Here is a 15,812-nt window from a genome sequence, read left to right as displayed (position 1 = left end):
TGTGTGTGTGTGTGTGTACAGTTATATACATACATACATACATAGCACCGTGACCTTATTTATTATTTTATTTATCTTATTTTATTTATTTTATTATATTTCTTTCTTTCTTTTATTTACTTTTCGCTATCACTTATATCAGTCACATACAACTTCATTTGAAATTGTATTTTAATTTTTTTATTTATTATTCAGTTTATTTTCTTTGTTTGATTCTTTCTTTATTTACACTTCAACATCACTTATATTAGTGATATACAGCTTCCTTTGAAATATCTGGTATTTATGATGTTTTAAAAATATTTATTTATAAGGCCCTAATTCTTCTTTTTCATTCACTGTTTTAATTATTTCGGCTTAAATTCGGGCTTGGCCTGTTTACTTTTGTTGATTGTCCGTCGTCCGAGGCATTACTTGATAGACTTTCTTTCAACATTCAAATGAAGGAAATGTTTTATTTAACAACGAACTCAACACATTTTATTTATGGTTATATGGCGTCGGAACATTGAAATGAAGTACATTATGACAGCGCATAATAAACCCTCATGAATTCATAATAAAGAGACCATCCTGAGTTTGCAGCCATATTATCAAACTGGCAGCTATTCTAGTCTGTTATAAATAAAACTTACATATTTCTTAGGCTAAATAATCTTGCGTCAGATTGTGGTCTGGCATCGATCCTCGTTGGTGGGCCCATTAGGCTATTTCTTGTTCCAGCCAGTGCACCACGACTGGCATATGAAAGGCTGTGGTATGTGTTATCCTGTCTGTGGGATAATGCATATAAAAGATCCCTTGCTACTAATAGAAAAGAGTAGCAAGTGGCGACAGCAGGTTTCCTCTCTCAATATCGGTCCTTAACCATATGTTTGATGCCATATAACCGTAAATAAAATGTGTTGAGTGCGTCGTTAAATAAAACATCTTCCTTCCTTCCATTTTGTTGGATGTTGACAGAATTTTCGGGTTCCCTACTGATAGAATAATTAATCATGGAGATATTCACATTCGTATTACGTCACCTCCCATTGTCTATGCCCCCCAACATGAGTTCACGGTTAGCGTCCACAAGTTGTTCTACAACATGGACATGCGCAGTGGAATGTGAAAGAGGTCTATTGTGAAATGAGTAGGTGCCTACAGTAGTTAGGTAACAGGCTTTAACGGATCAGTGGGGAGATGAAAGATCACTAACTATTAACCACTGTCAAGTCTCAAGTCCGTGTTTGAAAATGATCACCTGCCTCGATGGCGCAGTGGTTAAACAATAAGAAATAAGGCTGGTAGGTACTGCAGGTTTCCCAGCCCGGTACCGTATCCCACCCAGAGTGAGTTTTAAGGACTCGATGGGTAGGTGTAAGACCACTACACCCTCTTCTCTCTCACTAACCACTAACCAACTAACAATTAACCCACTGTCCTGGATAGACAGCCCAGGTAGCTGACGTGTGTGCCTAGGACAGCGTGCTTGAACCTCAATTGGAAATAAGCACGAAAATAAGTTGAAATCAGATTTGGAATGAATGAATGAATGAATGTTTGTTTAACGACACCCCAGCACAAAAAATACATATCGGCTATTGGGTGTCACAAATGGTAAGTATATGGAAATATTATTTATATAAATCAAAATTTGGTTTTTTTTCGTTTATCAGTGCACATAAAAAGTTACGAGGTTTTATGTAATTAGTTTCATTAATTTAATGTACTGTATATATACATGTAAACATATTACTTTTCATGTAAAAGGGGGGGAAAAGTGCCTCGTTTCAATCAGTTTGCTCGTAAGTAATACATTCGGGAATCTTTGGAGATATTTGGAATTGGCCAAACGTTAACTGGTTTTGTACTTTATGCAAAGTTGACCAAGATCTCTGTTTACGTTAATCCTGTAATCGTCTTTTCATAAATTTCTGGTTCAAGTTGTAATTAGTTTCCTCATTCTTATATTGCAGCTTCTCACCAGTTGAGTACGTATGGCTACATTTTATTACAACGAGAAAAAGCAAAGAAAACAAACGGGAAACCAGAACCAAAAGTGAAATCAAAATCTGTCCAGACATTAAGAAACTGGAGGAATAGATTTAGATCGGTACAGTCACATAGACAATGTTTTATTACATACCTATTCAATCTTACTATAGTGATAAAGACATTTTCAAACCGTGTGATAAATTTATCTTGTATCACACATACATGTATGTGCAATCTGGACCGGAACTTACTGGAGTTAGCGCCGTTTTCTTACTGATGTCATGTATGATTTACAAATTATGTCACAAAATAGTTGAAACATATTACACAAGATTGCTGCAGAGTATAATTCTTAATGTTAAGTAAATCCATGAAAGGATGATTGATTATAGAATAAGAAAGTGTATTTATGACGTTAAATTAAAAACCGATTTTTAAAAAGTAAAAGGCATGTAATAAATACAGAACCTCACATACGTTGTTTTCGCTTCCTATTTATTAGTTTATTTTGTGCAAGAACATACCACTTGTGCAAATACCACTTGTGCAATAAATAAGAAGTGAAAACAACGAATAACATACATGTAAGCAGTCATCTACAGTGGTGATGCAAGATTTTGATATAAATATAATTATATATAGGGCCATGAATCTGCAAATGTATAGCTGAAACCTGTATACACTATTATAATATGGTGATCCATTTCGAATAAGAAAAATAATTTCAAGTTCGAGCCAAATTCTTTCAGTCATTTTTATTTTATTTTTTATTTATTCATTTATTTTAAAAATAATTTATGCTTTCTTGCCATTGTTCCCCAAGTATGTCCTCAAAACTGCCGTGGGTCCTACCTGATCACATGCCCCTCAAAGGCAATAACTGCAGTGCCCCTGTACGTCTGTCATCTGTCTGTCCCACATACAATTTCCCAGACCTTCTTTCGCAATGCCTCGAGATATTGATCTGAAATTTTGTGTATCTGTAGTTATTGATCACATTTGACTTTGATAGTGATTTACCCATTTTTAACAGCAATCTTCAGCAGAAAAGTTGTGATCATCCACACTCGCCTGGAAATTTTTCAGAAAGTAACCAATTGATTGCCTCATAATAAAAAAATTAATTGATTTTATTTGAAACTTGATGTGATTGCTCACCTAGCACCATTTCAGGTGAGTGATCTGTAGATCACCTTGATTTTGCTCACGGTGAAGACTGAACAGAGTTATGGGCTATGAACTTAGGAGATAAGAAAATTTGTTGGACCTGGTATAGCTTTAGCAGTACCCTTAAAATGCTTGTTTAAGTCATTGTTTCAGCTTTTATTTACTGTGTTGATAATCTTATTTTGTAGAATCCCTTCCATCGTTTAGAAGAAATACCTTTAGCAGATATTGAAGAAGGATTTACATCAGTGACTAAGTAAGGTTTTTTAAAATCATTTTGCATTGTTGGTTTGAACAGAACCAGACATTTACATTTAAACAGACTGTGATAAATTTCCTACTGTTGTAGCATATTTCTCGCTTATAGTCTTTTTAACTGCTAAAGAGAAAGTACTACATGAGTGGTCATTAGATCCAATTACACATCAGTATATTACATTTTATTAATTTGAACTTGTATTACATCATGTTTTAGTTTTTGTTTCTTACAAAAGAAGCTACATTACATGGTATATGTTTTTGTTGTTCAAAACCTGCTGTAACATTTAATTATTTATAGCACAGAAAATAAGAAGATGGCTACACAAAAAATAGAGGATACAGCAGAAGACATTGATAGAAACATGGTAGGTCATATTCATGACTGTTAAATACATTCTTCTGAGAGCGATACCATTGTAACATGTTTCTAACAGTGTTTTCTTTAAGATTAAAATTGTGAATTAAATAAAAAATTTGGGGTGGAATATCAGTGGAGATGTGCAAATCTGTTTTCCAGACGTTTTCCAATGCCTCAAGATATCTAGAGCTGAGATTTTGGTATGGCTTTACAATCTACTATTACAGATCAAGTTTGACTTTCCTGGACATTTCCTGAATTTTTATAGTGTTCTGGCCCTTGAACGTAATTAGGAGATAAAAAACAAATTGCTCCCTGTACATATATTGCTTTAACACTACTCTCAAACTGCTTGTTGATAATTTATTTCCTCATAAGGGAATATTTAATTGATTTTATTTGAAACTTGATGTGATTGCTCACCTAGCACCATTTCAGGAGAGTGATCTGCAGCTCACCTTGATTTTTCTCACAGCGAAGACTAAACAGAGTTATGGCCTATGAACTTAGAGATAAGAAAATGTGTTGGGCCTGGTATAGGGCACACATATTGCTTTAGCAATACACTTAAAATGCTTGTTTAAGTCCTTGTTTCAGCTTTTATTTACTGTGTTATTAATCTGTTTTGTAGCATCACATAACTGCTCCTTCAGATGCACATGTCCCAGATATTGAAAAAGAAGTACTTCCTATTAAGTAAGATTTTTAAAAATCATTTTGCATTGTTGGTTTAAACAGAACCAGACATTCATATTTAAACAGACTTTGATAACTTTCCTACTATTGTAGCATATTTCTGGCTTATAGTCTTTTTAACTGCTAAATAGAAAGTACTACATGAGTGGTCATTAGATCCAATTACACATCAGTATATTACATTTTATTAATTTGAACTTGTATTACATCATGTTTTAGTTTTTGTTTCTTACAAAAGAAGCTACATTACATGGTATATGTTTTTGTTGTTCAAAACCTGCTGTAACATTTAATTATTTATAGCACCGAAAATAAGATGGCTACACAAAAAATCGAAGATAGAGCAGAAGACATGGATAGAAACATGGTAGGTCATATTCAGTACTGTTAAAGACATTCTTCTGAGAGTGATACCGTTGTAACATGTTTCTAACAGTGTTCTCTTTAAGATCTAAAATTGTGAATTAAATATATTTTCTTGTTTAGAATATTCAGTCCTTCACATCTGAGGTGAGCAATTGTGCTTGTACAGCCGATCGTATCTCCATTTCATCTCGGGGATGTTTTTTTTATCGTCTACTTATAATATTGTAGCAGCACACAGCTTATTATTATTGTTGGGTTCAGGGTGGGATCATTGACATTTATGATTATATTTGTCTTATTCAAAGCAACTTTTTGTCACTGTGCATTCTATACTCAACACGTTGAGAAATGTGTCACTCATGTGATTTTCAAATGTGAAGCACTGAATATCAGTGTCTGAACATCCAATGTTTTTCTGATGGCCTCTAATATAATAATTGAATATCGGTGTGTGAACATCCAGTGTGTATATGAAGACCTGTGATAATTGAATATCAGTGTGTGAAAATTGAGTACTGTGTATCTCCCTCTGATAATGAACATCAGTATATGAACATCCAGTGTGTATCTGCAGGCCTCTGATAATTGAATATCAGTATATGAACATCCAATTTGTATCTGCAGGCCTCTGATAATTGAATATCAGTATATGGACATCCAATTTGTATCTGCAGGCCTCTGATAATTGAATATCGGTGTGTGAACATCCACTTTGTATCTGCAGGCCTCTGATAATTGAATATCGGTGTGTGAACATCCAGTGTGCATCTGAAGGCCTCTGATAATTGAATATCGGTGTGTGAACATCCAGTGTGCATCTGCAGGCCTCTGATAATTGAATATTAGTGTGTGAACATCCAAAGTGTTATGCAGACCTGTGATCCTTGAACATCAGTGTCTGAACATCCAATCATTTTTTTTGCGCATCACTCATGCAAATCTACTTTTACTTATTTTTCATTTACGCAATAAATTTAGGACATCATGAACATAACGGTTTATTAAGCAATTGGGAAATGGGTTACCTGAATATATTATTGCACTGAAATCCTAAATGTGTTATGCAGATTTTCAATGATCAGGCCTTATCTGGTGATCATAATGTTTGTAGTAGACCAATTAAACTGGATTTTACCTCCCAATAATTTTGTATTCTTCAAACATAATGTAAACTGATAAATACAATGTCATATTTGAGACTACTACAAATGGTAGGATGACAACAAACATGATGAAAATAATTTTATATACACTAATATTGTAAACAAGACAATGTGTTTAATGCTTAATTTTAGGTGTTACTTGTAAAACAGTCTGTCGAGAAAACCTCCATTTACGCTGTATGCAACATAATTATTACAATTTCTAGAGCTAACCGTTCAAAGGTTATATATGTGGGATTATTAACTTGTAGTAAAAGTTGTGAAATATGACACTTTGAGACCGCACCTTTCATATTTTAAAATTAACTTTATTAATCAGGAATTTTACATCACACATTATTTCTGTAATTTTTTTTTTTTTTTACCATGAAAATCAGTTTATGGAAGATAGCATGACATATTTCTGCATAATTCTTGTTTAAAATGATAATGTTTAGCTGATTTGTTTTGTTTTGCAGAATCCTAATCCATCTTACTCGACCGTTTCTGGAAGAAGAAAAAGATCTCAGCATAAATCTAATACAGGTAAGTGGAGTATTATAGTAGTGGTCATTTGTACCTTACACCCCTGCGTGTGCTGTAACCTCACCGTGGTGCAGGGGTGTAACATTCTCTTTGAGAATGGCCAATACAGCACAAAATTGAAGTTTTGAGTAAAATTCAGTATTCGTAAAATTCAGTATCCGTAAAATTCTGTGATATTTGTGATTTTGCACAGTTCTTTACACTGTTTTTGTTTAAGTCTTGAATTTTTATATTGATGTTGATCATCACTTTATTTATTTCATTACCATAGTTTGACACCCAATAGCCGATGTATTGTTCGTGCTGGGGTGTCGTTAAACATTCATTCATTCATTCATTCAATTGTACCTTACAAAACTAGATCTCAGTATAAATCTAATAGAGGTAAGTGGAGTATTGTAGTAGCGGTCATTTGTACCAGACAAAACTAGACCTCAACATAAATCAAATACAGGTACCGGTAAGTCGAGTATTGTTGTCGTAGTCATTTGTATCTTACAAAACTAGATCTCATTATAAATCTAATACAGTAAGTGGAGTATTGTAGTAGTGGTCATTTGTACCTGAAAAAACTAGACCTCATCAAATACAGGTAAGTGGAGTATTGTAGTCGTAGTTATTTGTACCTTACAAAACTAGATCTCAGTATAAATCTAATACAGGTAAGTGGTGTATTGTAGTAGCGGTCATTTGTACCAGACAAAACTAGACCTCAACATAAATCAAATACAGGTAAGTGGAGTATTGTAGTAGCGTTCATTTGTACCTTACAAAACTAGATCTCAGCATAGGGCGAAGTTTTTAAAAAAAGGGAGACTTGACTTTTTTCATTAAAAATAATAATAAAGTACAGATTATTTTGCCATCTTTAATTATTTGTATGTTGCATTTATTTATTGTGAGAAAGTATGTAAAAGTGGTCACCAACAAATAACGTATAATCAATGAAAACGTAATACACATTAAAAATGAAAAGAATTAATACCCAAACAAATAGGCACTAAAGGAAATATTTTCATTTACCATTTGAATGATCGATCCAAAGGCTTATATCTTGATGAACAGGTAAGTCTACAAATATCTTGCTCACAGATTATAAGTATAGTTTAATAACAATTTCAACATTCTTATATTTCTGATAGGGACACCCTAATGTGGGGTAATATTACTCTGTTCTTCTTGTGTCTTCCTCATGTGAAATGGACAAATCCATCCTTCTGCTGGCCGATAATGATTTCCATTCTCATACATGGTTAAAGATAGTGTGAATGTTTTATAAAAAATTCTTTTGGGTTTTTTTTCAATGCAATTTAGTATCATAACAAAATTGTATTAGACCTAATAAAGCACAGTATATACTAGACGTTATGCTTCAACAGTCAGTAGCGCATTTTACTTTTAGCGTCAGTCACGGATGTCGTCCGGTCTAGACGAGCATGATTTTGTGGCGCCAGTGTCGCTTTGAATCCTTAGATACATAACACTTAATTAGTATCTGACAGATATTCCTCAAGTCCTTCAACATTCATCTGCAACTGTGTACAATGCCAGTGGTCACTGTTTTTACAAGGCGACACTGACGTTGCTTTAAAGGCAATGTGAGGGCGAAGTCAGGTTGATCATGGCAAAGTTTTGGCTCACTTTGCCCGATGGCATGAGGCCTGTAGACAAGTAGAGTATTAACAACTGTTTTCGATTAATTATATATGACATATACTAGAATAAACAACAACACATTCATATTATAGTTTGGGTAATAAACCATTGTTTTATTTATACACGCTAGTGCCTAATGTCGTCATCAAAGATGACATAGGAATTTAGAACTATGGTCCTCCATCTCAAAACTATAACTACATACTCACTAAACTAAATAACTAATGTTAAATAACAGAATTAGGGTGAGGTAGATGGGGATAAAACTTTAGTGCTTGTAAATTATGTGACACTTTATCGCTGCCGGAAAATGAATGGCCACCTTTTGGGGTTAAACAAAGGATCTTGCTTATAAGCCCTATGATTGGCCCATTCAAAGTACAGAATATTTGATGCGCCCTTCGATTGGCGGAAGACATGCCATACAATTAGACAGGGCATGTTACACATTGTGCAGCGGAAGAAATCGATGCACAACAACCTACGACATCAGTCACCGGAATGTAAACAAAGACATGCATATTTTGCCGACAATTAACCTTGCCGACATTTAGAAACATCTGTGGGCAGGCGATCTACAACATATTAATAACATGTTAATTACTTAACATTCACATTGTAGTAGCGAGGTCATTTGCACCATACAAAACTACATCTCAACATAAATCTAATATACAGTGTAGGTAAGTGGAGTATTGTAGTAGCGATAATTTGTACAGTACAAAACTACATCTCAACATAAATCTAATATACAGTGTAGGTAAGTGGAGTATTGTAGTAACGATAATTTGTACAGTACAAAACTACATCTCAACATAAATCTAATATACAGTGTAGGTAAGTGGAGTATTGTAGTAGCGGCCCTTTGTACAGTACAAAACTACATCTCAACATAAATCTAATATACAGTGTAGGTAAGTGGAGTATTGTAGTAGCGATAATTTGTACAGTACAAAACTACATCTCAACATAAATCTAATATACAGTGTAGGTAAGTGGAGTATTGTAGTAACGATAATTTGTACAGTACAAAACTACATCTCAACATAAATCTAATATACAGTGTAGGTAAGTGGAGTATTGTAGTAGCGGTAATTTGTACAGTACAAAACTAAGGATTATTGAAAAGTGATGGCCGTAGTTATGAGGCAGTGTGAAATTATGTTGAACTATTACAACTTTTCTCATTCATTATCTATTATGGGTAGCTCAGAGGTATTTAATTTAGAATTTGTCATATAAAAAGGAAAATAATGTTTTTGACAATTCACAGTTTTAAACTCAGCTATTTTTTGTTGTTGACAATTGATATTTTTAAACCCAGATTATTTGTTGTTTGTAGCATACAGTGAATGAGACATTACATTTTTTAAAAATGCCTGTTTGTTCTCTGTAATATACAGTTATTGCAGGACTGTGTGGAAACCTGCCATTGGAGCATACACTATATTCCCTAAAATAGTACTTAGTAAGGGATCCTTGATATAATGTACTTTCAATTTTAATCTAAAATAGTTCTTAGTAAGGGATCTTTGATATAATGTACTTTCAATTTTAATCCAAAATAGTACGTATTAAGGGATTTTAGATATAATGTACTTTCAATTTTAATCCAAAATAGTACATAGTAAGGGATCTTGGATATAATGTACTTTCAATTTTAATCCAAAATTGTACGTAGTAAGGGATCTTTGATATAATGTACTTGGAAATAAGTGTTATGCAGGACAGTATTATTACGGAGCACCAACAGCCAAAATTCAGTTAACCATTATAATTATACTGGTATCTAACAATGACAATTGTTTTAAACTTCCTTTTTGATTTTGTTTTAAAAACTTTTGCCAAATTACACTTCCTTAATTGATTTTGTTCTGTAAAAAACAACAGTACTCTTAGGATCTTTATTCCTGTAAATGTTTAGCCGTTTTCATTATGCTGTAATTACAACAACATCTTTCTGTCTTTTTCTCTGTGTACAGATAATGAAATACTGTATGATGCAACAGTCGAGAGGAATTCATTGAATGTCAATTCCATCTCTCGGAACTACAACTCGGACCCTGTGGAATCCCATGTCAAGCTGAGTTCAAGCAAGCCGACACCCGTCTGTTCCCTAGAGAGAGCTGTGATAATGGGGAACCAGTATTCCGTGGATTATTCCGAGAGTTTGAGCACCCTTGAAGTCGGTTGCGGAGTTTAAGTTTTTACTGAGGTTTAGATGTATAGTAAAAATTTGATTTTAAATAGTCCATTTTGTGGCTTGTATGCAAGAATTACTTTTTGGTATTAACTCGTTTGTTTTTAGTTAAAAAAAATGGTGGGGTTGGCCATTTTCATAGGGCATGCATTGACAATCACCAACTAGGGCTAATTGTTTTTAAGTAGCCTAAAGTATGTATCTTCTTTAGAGCTATAACATATGAGCCACTATTAATATTTGTATTCCACATTAAAATTGTACCCTTGGTTCGCTTATCATAATTTGCCAACATACATTATTATTTTTGGGGCCACCATATTTTTTAGCGAGTTTCGAACCCTGTATTAATGAAATTTGTGGTGAAACAAGTAATATTTTAACTTTAAACTGTTTGGATGCGATTAATTAACACTATAACAGCCTACACTCTGACCTTTTTTTTTGGCTAACAGATTTATTTCCCTTTGAATAAAAAATCGTACTAAATGATGGTTGGGAAAAAGACATATTTGGTGGTGGGGGTTGTTTAGGAGTGAGGTTACACGGATATTCGGAATAATATTTTGCACAAAACTCACGTTACCGTATATGAATGATATATGTTATAAATCTATAGTATTAAATGAACATTAATGTTATGACATTCACTGGCTGTGGTACGTTCGATAGGCCCTACTTGATACATAATAAATATCGCTGGCTATATGGTAATAATTATAAGAATATCGAACAAGTAGCTGTTACCTTTATTCTTCTTTGCAATGAACACAGTAATGAACAGGCGATTTAACCGGTATCCGGTCTAAGCTCAAGTTTTCCTTATACTGATACAGATGTGTACTGTCCAGGATGATTTGTGTTAGATGAGTTTTGTCTTTACATTTTTGATGGTGACACCTAATAACTTTATTAGCTCTCTATTAATGTTTGGCCTATAAAGTTTTTTTAATGAATGGTATTCTGGACACCGGGTTAGTACATGAACAATGTCTTCATCTTCAATACCACATAGTGGGCAGGTTCGATCTATCCGATAGTGACTGAATTTGCTTTTGTTTGTGTAAAGCATATAGGTTCCTATTATCATTCGCACTCTTGGTGACTCCTTTCCGAACTTCAATCACTGTTGAGTCCCAAATATTGTGTACTGCCAATACACAGAGAGGACAAATTTATCATACTCAAAGTATTAGTTAGTTCAGCAATAAATTTATTTGTCCAAAAAAGATGGATTTTTTTTAGTCAGAATTCTTTTCGACACCAATTGTGTTGGTAGATGGTCAAGCAGTTCATGCAAACTGGGTAACTGATAGAGTTCCAATGTACCAGCAACTCGGCAAAAGAAAGATCGAGGATTATTCACATTAACAGCAGTTTGTCTGATCACTAGTTCTTGGATTGTAGTATTGTTACAGCTTAACACAAAATACAGGAAACTGAACTGTCTTCTGTGAAGCTCTGCAGATATGCGTAATTCTCCAAGGAGGAGATGGAGTACACCAATCGCAGTCCGGTGTGGTAGAGACTGGAACATTCGTAGACTATTGTGATGGAATCTCCTTAAGCTCTCCCAATCTGAGCTACTCAGCTGCAGTACTTCCAAGCCAAACAGGAGTCTTGGTAGAACATATGCTTGATAAATCTTATATGATATGTTTGACTTAAGACCATTTGTACCATGTAGACCAGTATTAATGAGACTATACATTGCTCTTCTTGCCAAACTGATACACTTACTAGTGTTTAAATTACATTCACTGGAAGTGGCACGGATTAATCCCAAGTGGATTGTCTGTTCAGTAGCACTTATTTCATTATGATCTATAGTCCAGTATTCTAGAGTATTAGTTTTGGCATAGTAATAAGCTTGCTTTTACTTGAGTGTAACATGTAGCGGTGTTGTTTTGAATATCTACTGGCAATATTAAGCATTAATTGCAATTCACTTTGATTGTGTGATAACAATGCAACATCATCGGCACATGTAGGGCATCCAGCATACAGAGTACCAATGTAGAGACCAATACTGTTCTGTTTTAATTCATCAAGTAAACTGTTTATGTATACTTTATAGAGTTCAGTTGATAGCACACCTCCCTGTCTTACACCCTGGTGGATCTTGAAGCTATTACTCAATTCTCCAGTCCACTTCACTCTAGTTGTTAGTGACTTCCTTTATACAGATTCTTCACAGTTAGCCACAGATCCGGATGAATTTTCTGATAATACAGCTTGTCTAATAAAATGATGTGATCAACAACATGAAATGCTTTTTGGGCATCTAACATCGCTAGATATATGTTGCCAGATGAATTTCTCAAGTCAGCTAGCCATTGTTGGTGGGAGACTGTTAATAAAGCCGTATTGCAATCTACTCTGATGGGGTTTTATTCTGCCTAGTAGCACATATTCAAAGATGTTCCCTATCACAGCAGTACCAGTGATACCTCTGTAACTATCAGTTGATGTAAAGTCTTTACCCTTCTTTAGAATAGGTGTAAGAATGCCACATTTGAATGAATTCGGTACACTTGGACTACTAAAGATTTCACTGAAAGTGTCACATAGATAAGGTATTAACACGGATTTACATAGCTTGAAGTGCTCAGATGTTATACTGAATTCATCTGAAGCTTTTCCTGTATTCAAGTTATTAATTGCACACTCAACTTTGTCACTGGTAACTGGACTTATTAATTCCGGTTCCTCCTAATACATGTCACTGATGATATCATGCCTAATATTACACTGAGATTTAAAGTTATTGTTTTAATTCTTGTCTTGTGGGACAAGTATTGTCTACTGTAGACTGTAACACTGGTACCTGCTCACTGGGCGTCACATAGTTGGTTGAACGAGTACTGGTAGACAATGATAATGAAACATGCTCACAAGGTAACGTATGTTCAGCTGTTGGAATACTGTCGATAGTAGATGAAGAGAATGGTATATGCATATCAGACAGCATGTGAGACAGTGACATTGACACGTGTTTAATATATAACATTTGTCTGACTGTAGAAATATTGTCCATTGTAGATGGTGGAGTTCGAACATGCTTTTCGGGCAAAACTTGCCTGAGTGAAAAGATATTGTTGGTGTTAGATGACGACAATGGTATGTGTTCATTATGTGACACATGTCTGTTTTGAGCAGTCTTATCCATCGTAGACATTCACAGCAGTACATGTTCATCGGATGCCATATTGTTAGTTTGTAGCATATGTTTGATTGAGGAAACACTGTCCATATTCAACGGCACAGGCACCTGCTTGTGTGAACTTTGTACTATGATATTTTCATCAGTTTATAGTCAGAGTTTAACAGGGTTGATCTGCATGTATCACATGTATATCAAAGTTTGTGTCACTAGGAGTTTGTATATTGTTATTTGTCAAAACTGACACCTGGTGAGGTTGATGATTTAACAGGTAAGGGTTTGCAGTAGTCTGCGGCGACACACTAGCTGGATTTCTGTAGCAATGAGGGAACATATAGTGATATGTAGCATACATAGGTGGGATACTTTGAGGTACAGGAATACATTGTTGTGGGTAAAGCAAGTGTACTCCCATATGTTGTGGATGCTGTAATTAACTAGGCATGAATTGGTATGAACGGTACGCTTGAACAGAGCCATACATATCACTATACTGAGGTGGTTGTGGACACTGATAGGGATTCATAGACTGGTATGGCTGTGTAAATCCGGGAAATTGCATTGGTGGAGGTGTATTTATGTTACTACCCTTATCACGATCTAAAGATAGAGCAAGTTGGGTGTGCCTGGCAGTTGTAATGCACATATTTTGTATGATTTGATTCTCAAGTAGTTGTATGCATTGCAGAATGAGCTTTTACTCAAATTGGTCTTGTGATCTTAGATCACAGAATTCAAACCTGTAATGGGGGAGCAGTTTCACCCGGCATTGCGTTTTAGCATCGGTGAAGGAGGTTCTCTGTGGCTTGAAGTTTGATGTCTTTTGTGACGTATTAAACACAAGCTCATATCCTTTATTTTTAACCTTAAACGGTTGTTTCTTAGGTTTAGGAAGGTCTGGAAAATCATAAGTAGGCGTTGACGTACTCTCACCTATGATTGTTCCTTGAATTGGATTATTAGCTGTCATAGAAGTTATCAGTGGAATGAAAGTACTAGTAGTTTCTGTGGAAGTACTTACTTGTACTGGTGGATCATTGGATGTGTCTGCAACATCTGGTACTCATATCTTAAACCAGCAGTGTTGGCATGTGTTGGAATACTTTGTGTTGGTATCACTGGGTATCCATAGTTCAGATATGGTTACATGCGATATACAGAAACCATACTGAGACTGAGTAGTATGACGTGAAGATCTTAATCCAACATCTGGTATACTGTTGGACAAGGCAGTGTTCCCAGGATGACACTGAGGGGTAGCCAAGACTCTAGGTGTATGTGTGTTAGTAGTTTGTGGAGAAAGATTTGTACACACTGTATATCTAGTTGGTGTCAAAGAAGTGCTTATAAGTTGCACATAACTATTTGGCTGACATAGAAGATTATCATTACACAGGTTGCATGTGAATGGTGTTTTAACTAGCATCTTTTGTAGATAGCCCAACACAGTTCATTTGGAACCATTCATCACACTCTTCACAAGCTATTGTGTCAAATCCTGCAATATGTTCACACACTGGACACTTCTATAACTGTATCATCACGAGAATCATTCTCCTCTTGGGTCTTTAAATTAACCACACTCTTCTCAAACTCCTGATATCAGAGGTGTGCTTTGAGACCGACCACACATCAAGCGAGCCTTTTACCACTGAGCTACGTCCCGCCCCTCAAAGACTTATTGGAGACATTTGTGAATTATTGCTCATCACAAAATAAATACTATTTTGTTGTTAACGCCCGAGAAACCATCGGTTCGGATCCGTACACGATAAATATCCGATATGGGCTGAAATAATATTAATATGTGCACGCATGTATGTATGTAGATATTTATCGTATTTAACCTGATTTAAATATTTATAAAGCATTCGGCCTATACGGATAAATACATTCAGGATTCTCTTCGGGATTTCTTTTCATCCAGTTATTTAAAAACAATTTTCAGTATTTGGAATAAAATTAAATGATACGTATGAAATTTTAGCTATGGTACTATAAAACATTTGAATTAGGCCCGTAGGACCGATAAGAGAGTTGGGGGTGGGGGGGGGGGGGGGGGGGGGGGGGGGGGGGGGGGGTGGGGAGAGAGTTGGGGGTGGGGGGGGGGGGGGGGGGTGTGCGCAATCTGAAGCAAGATTATTTAGCCTAAGAAATATGTAAGTTTTATTTATAACAGACTAGAATAGCCGACAGTTTGATAATATGGCTGTAAACTCAGGATGTTCTATTTATTATGAATTCATGAGGGTTTATTATGCGCAGTCATAATGTACT

At 35.1% G+C, this 15,812-nt stretch overlaps 1 protein-coding gene across 1 annotated transcript; it reads left to right on the top strand.

Moving 5' to 3' along the window:
* Positions 1–1,972: 1,972 nt before the first annotated feature.
* LOC121380455 lies at positions 1,973–10,461 on the top strand. The gene is made up of 7 exons (XM_041509272.1): positions 1,973–2,098; positions 3,336–3,403; positions 3,707–3,773; positions 4,398–4,462; positions 4,766–4,829; positions 6,450–6,516; positions 10,155–10,461. The coding sequence occupies exons 3-7, from the start codon at positions 3,723–3,725 to the stop codon at positions 10,373–10,375; spliced, it is 468 nt and encodes a 155-aa protein (XP_041365206.1). The 5' UTR covers positions 1,973–2,098; positions 3,336–3,403; positions 3,707–3,722; the 3' UTR covers positions 10,376–10,461.
* The last annotated feature ends 5,351 nt before the right edge of the window (positions 10,462–15,812 follow it).

The sequence above is a fragment of the Gigantopelta aegis genome, chromosome 9 (genome assembly GCF_016097555.1).
Source record: "Gigantopelta aegis isolate Gae_Host chromosome 9, Gae_host_genome, whole genome shotgun sequence".
Lineage (NCBI taxonomy): Eukaryota > Metazoa > Mollusca > Gastropoda > Neomphalida > Peltospiridae > Gigantopelta > Gigantopelta aegis.
This window is presented reverse-complemented; position numbering and strand designations above follow the sequence as displayed.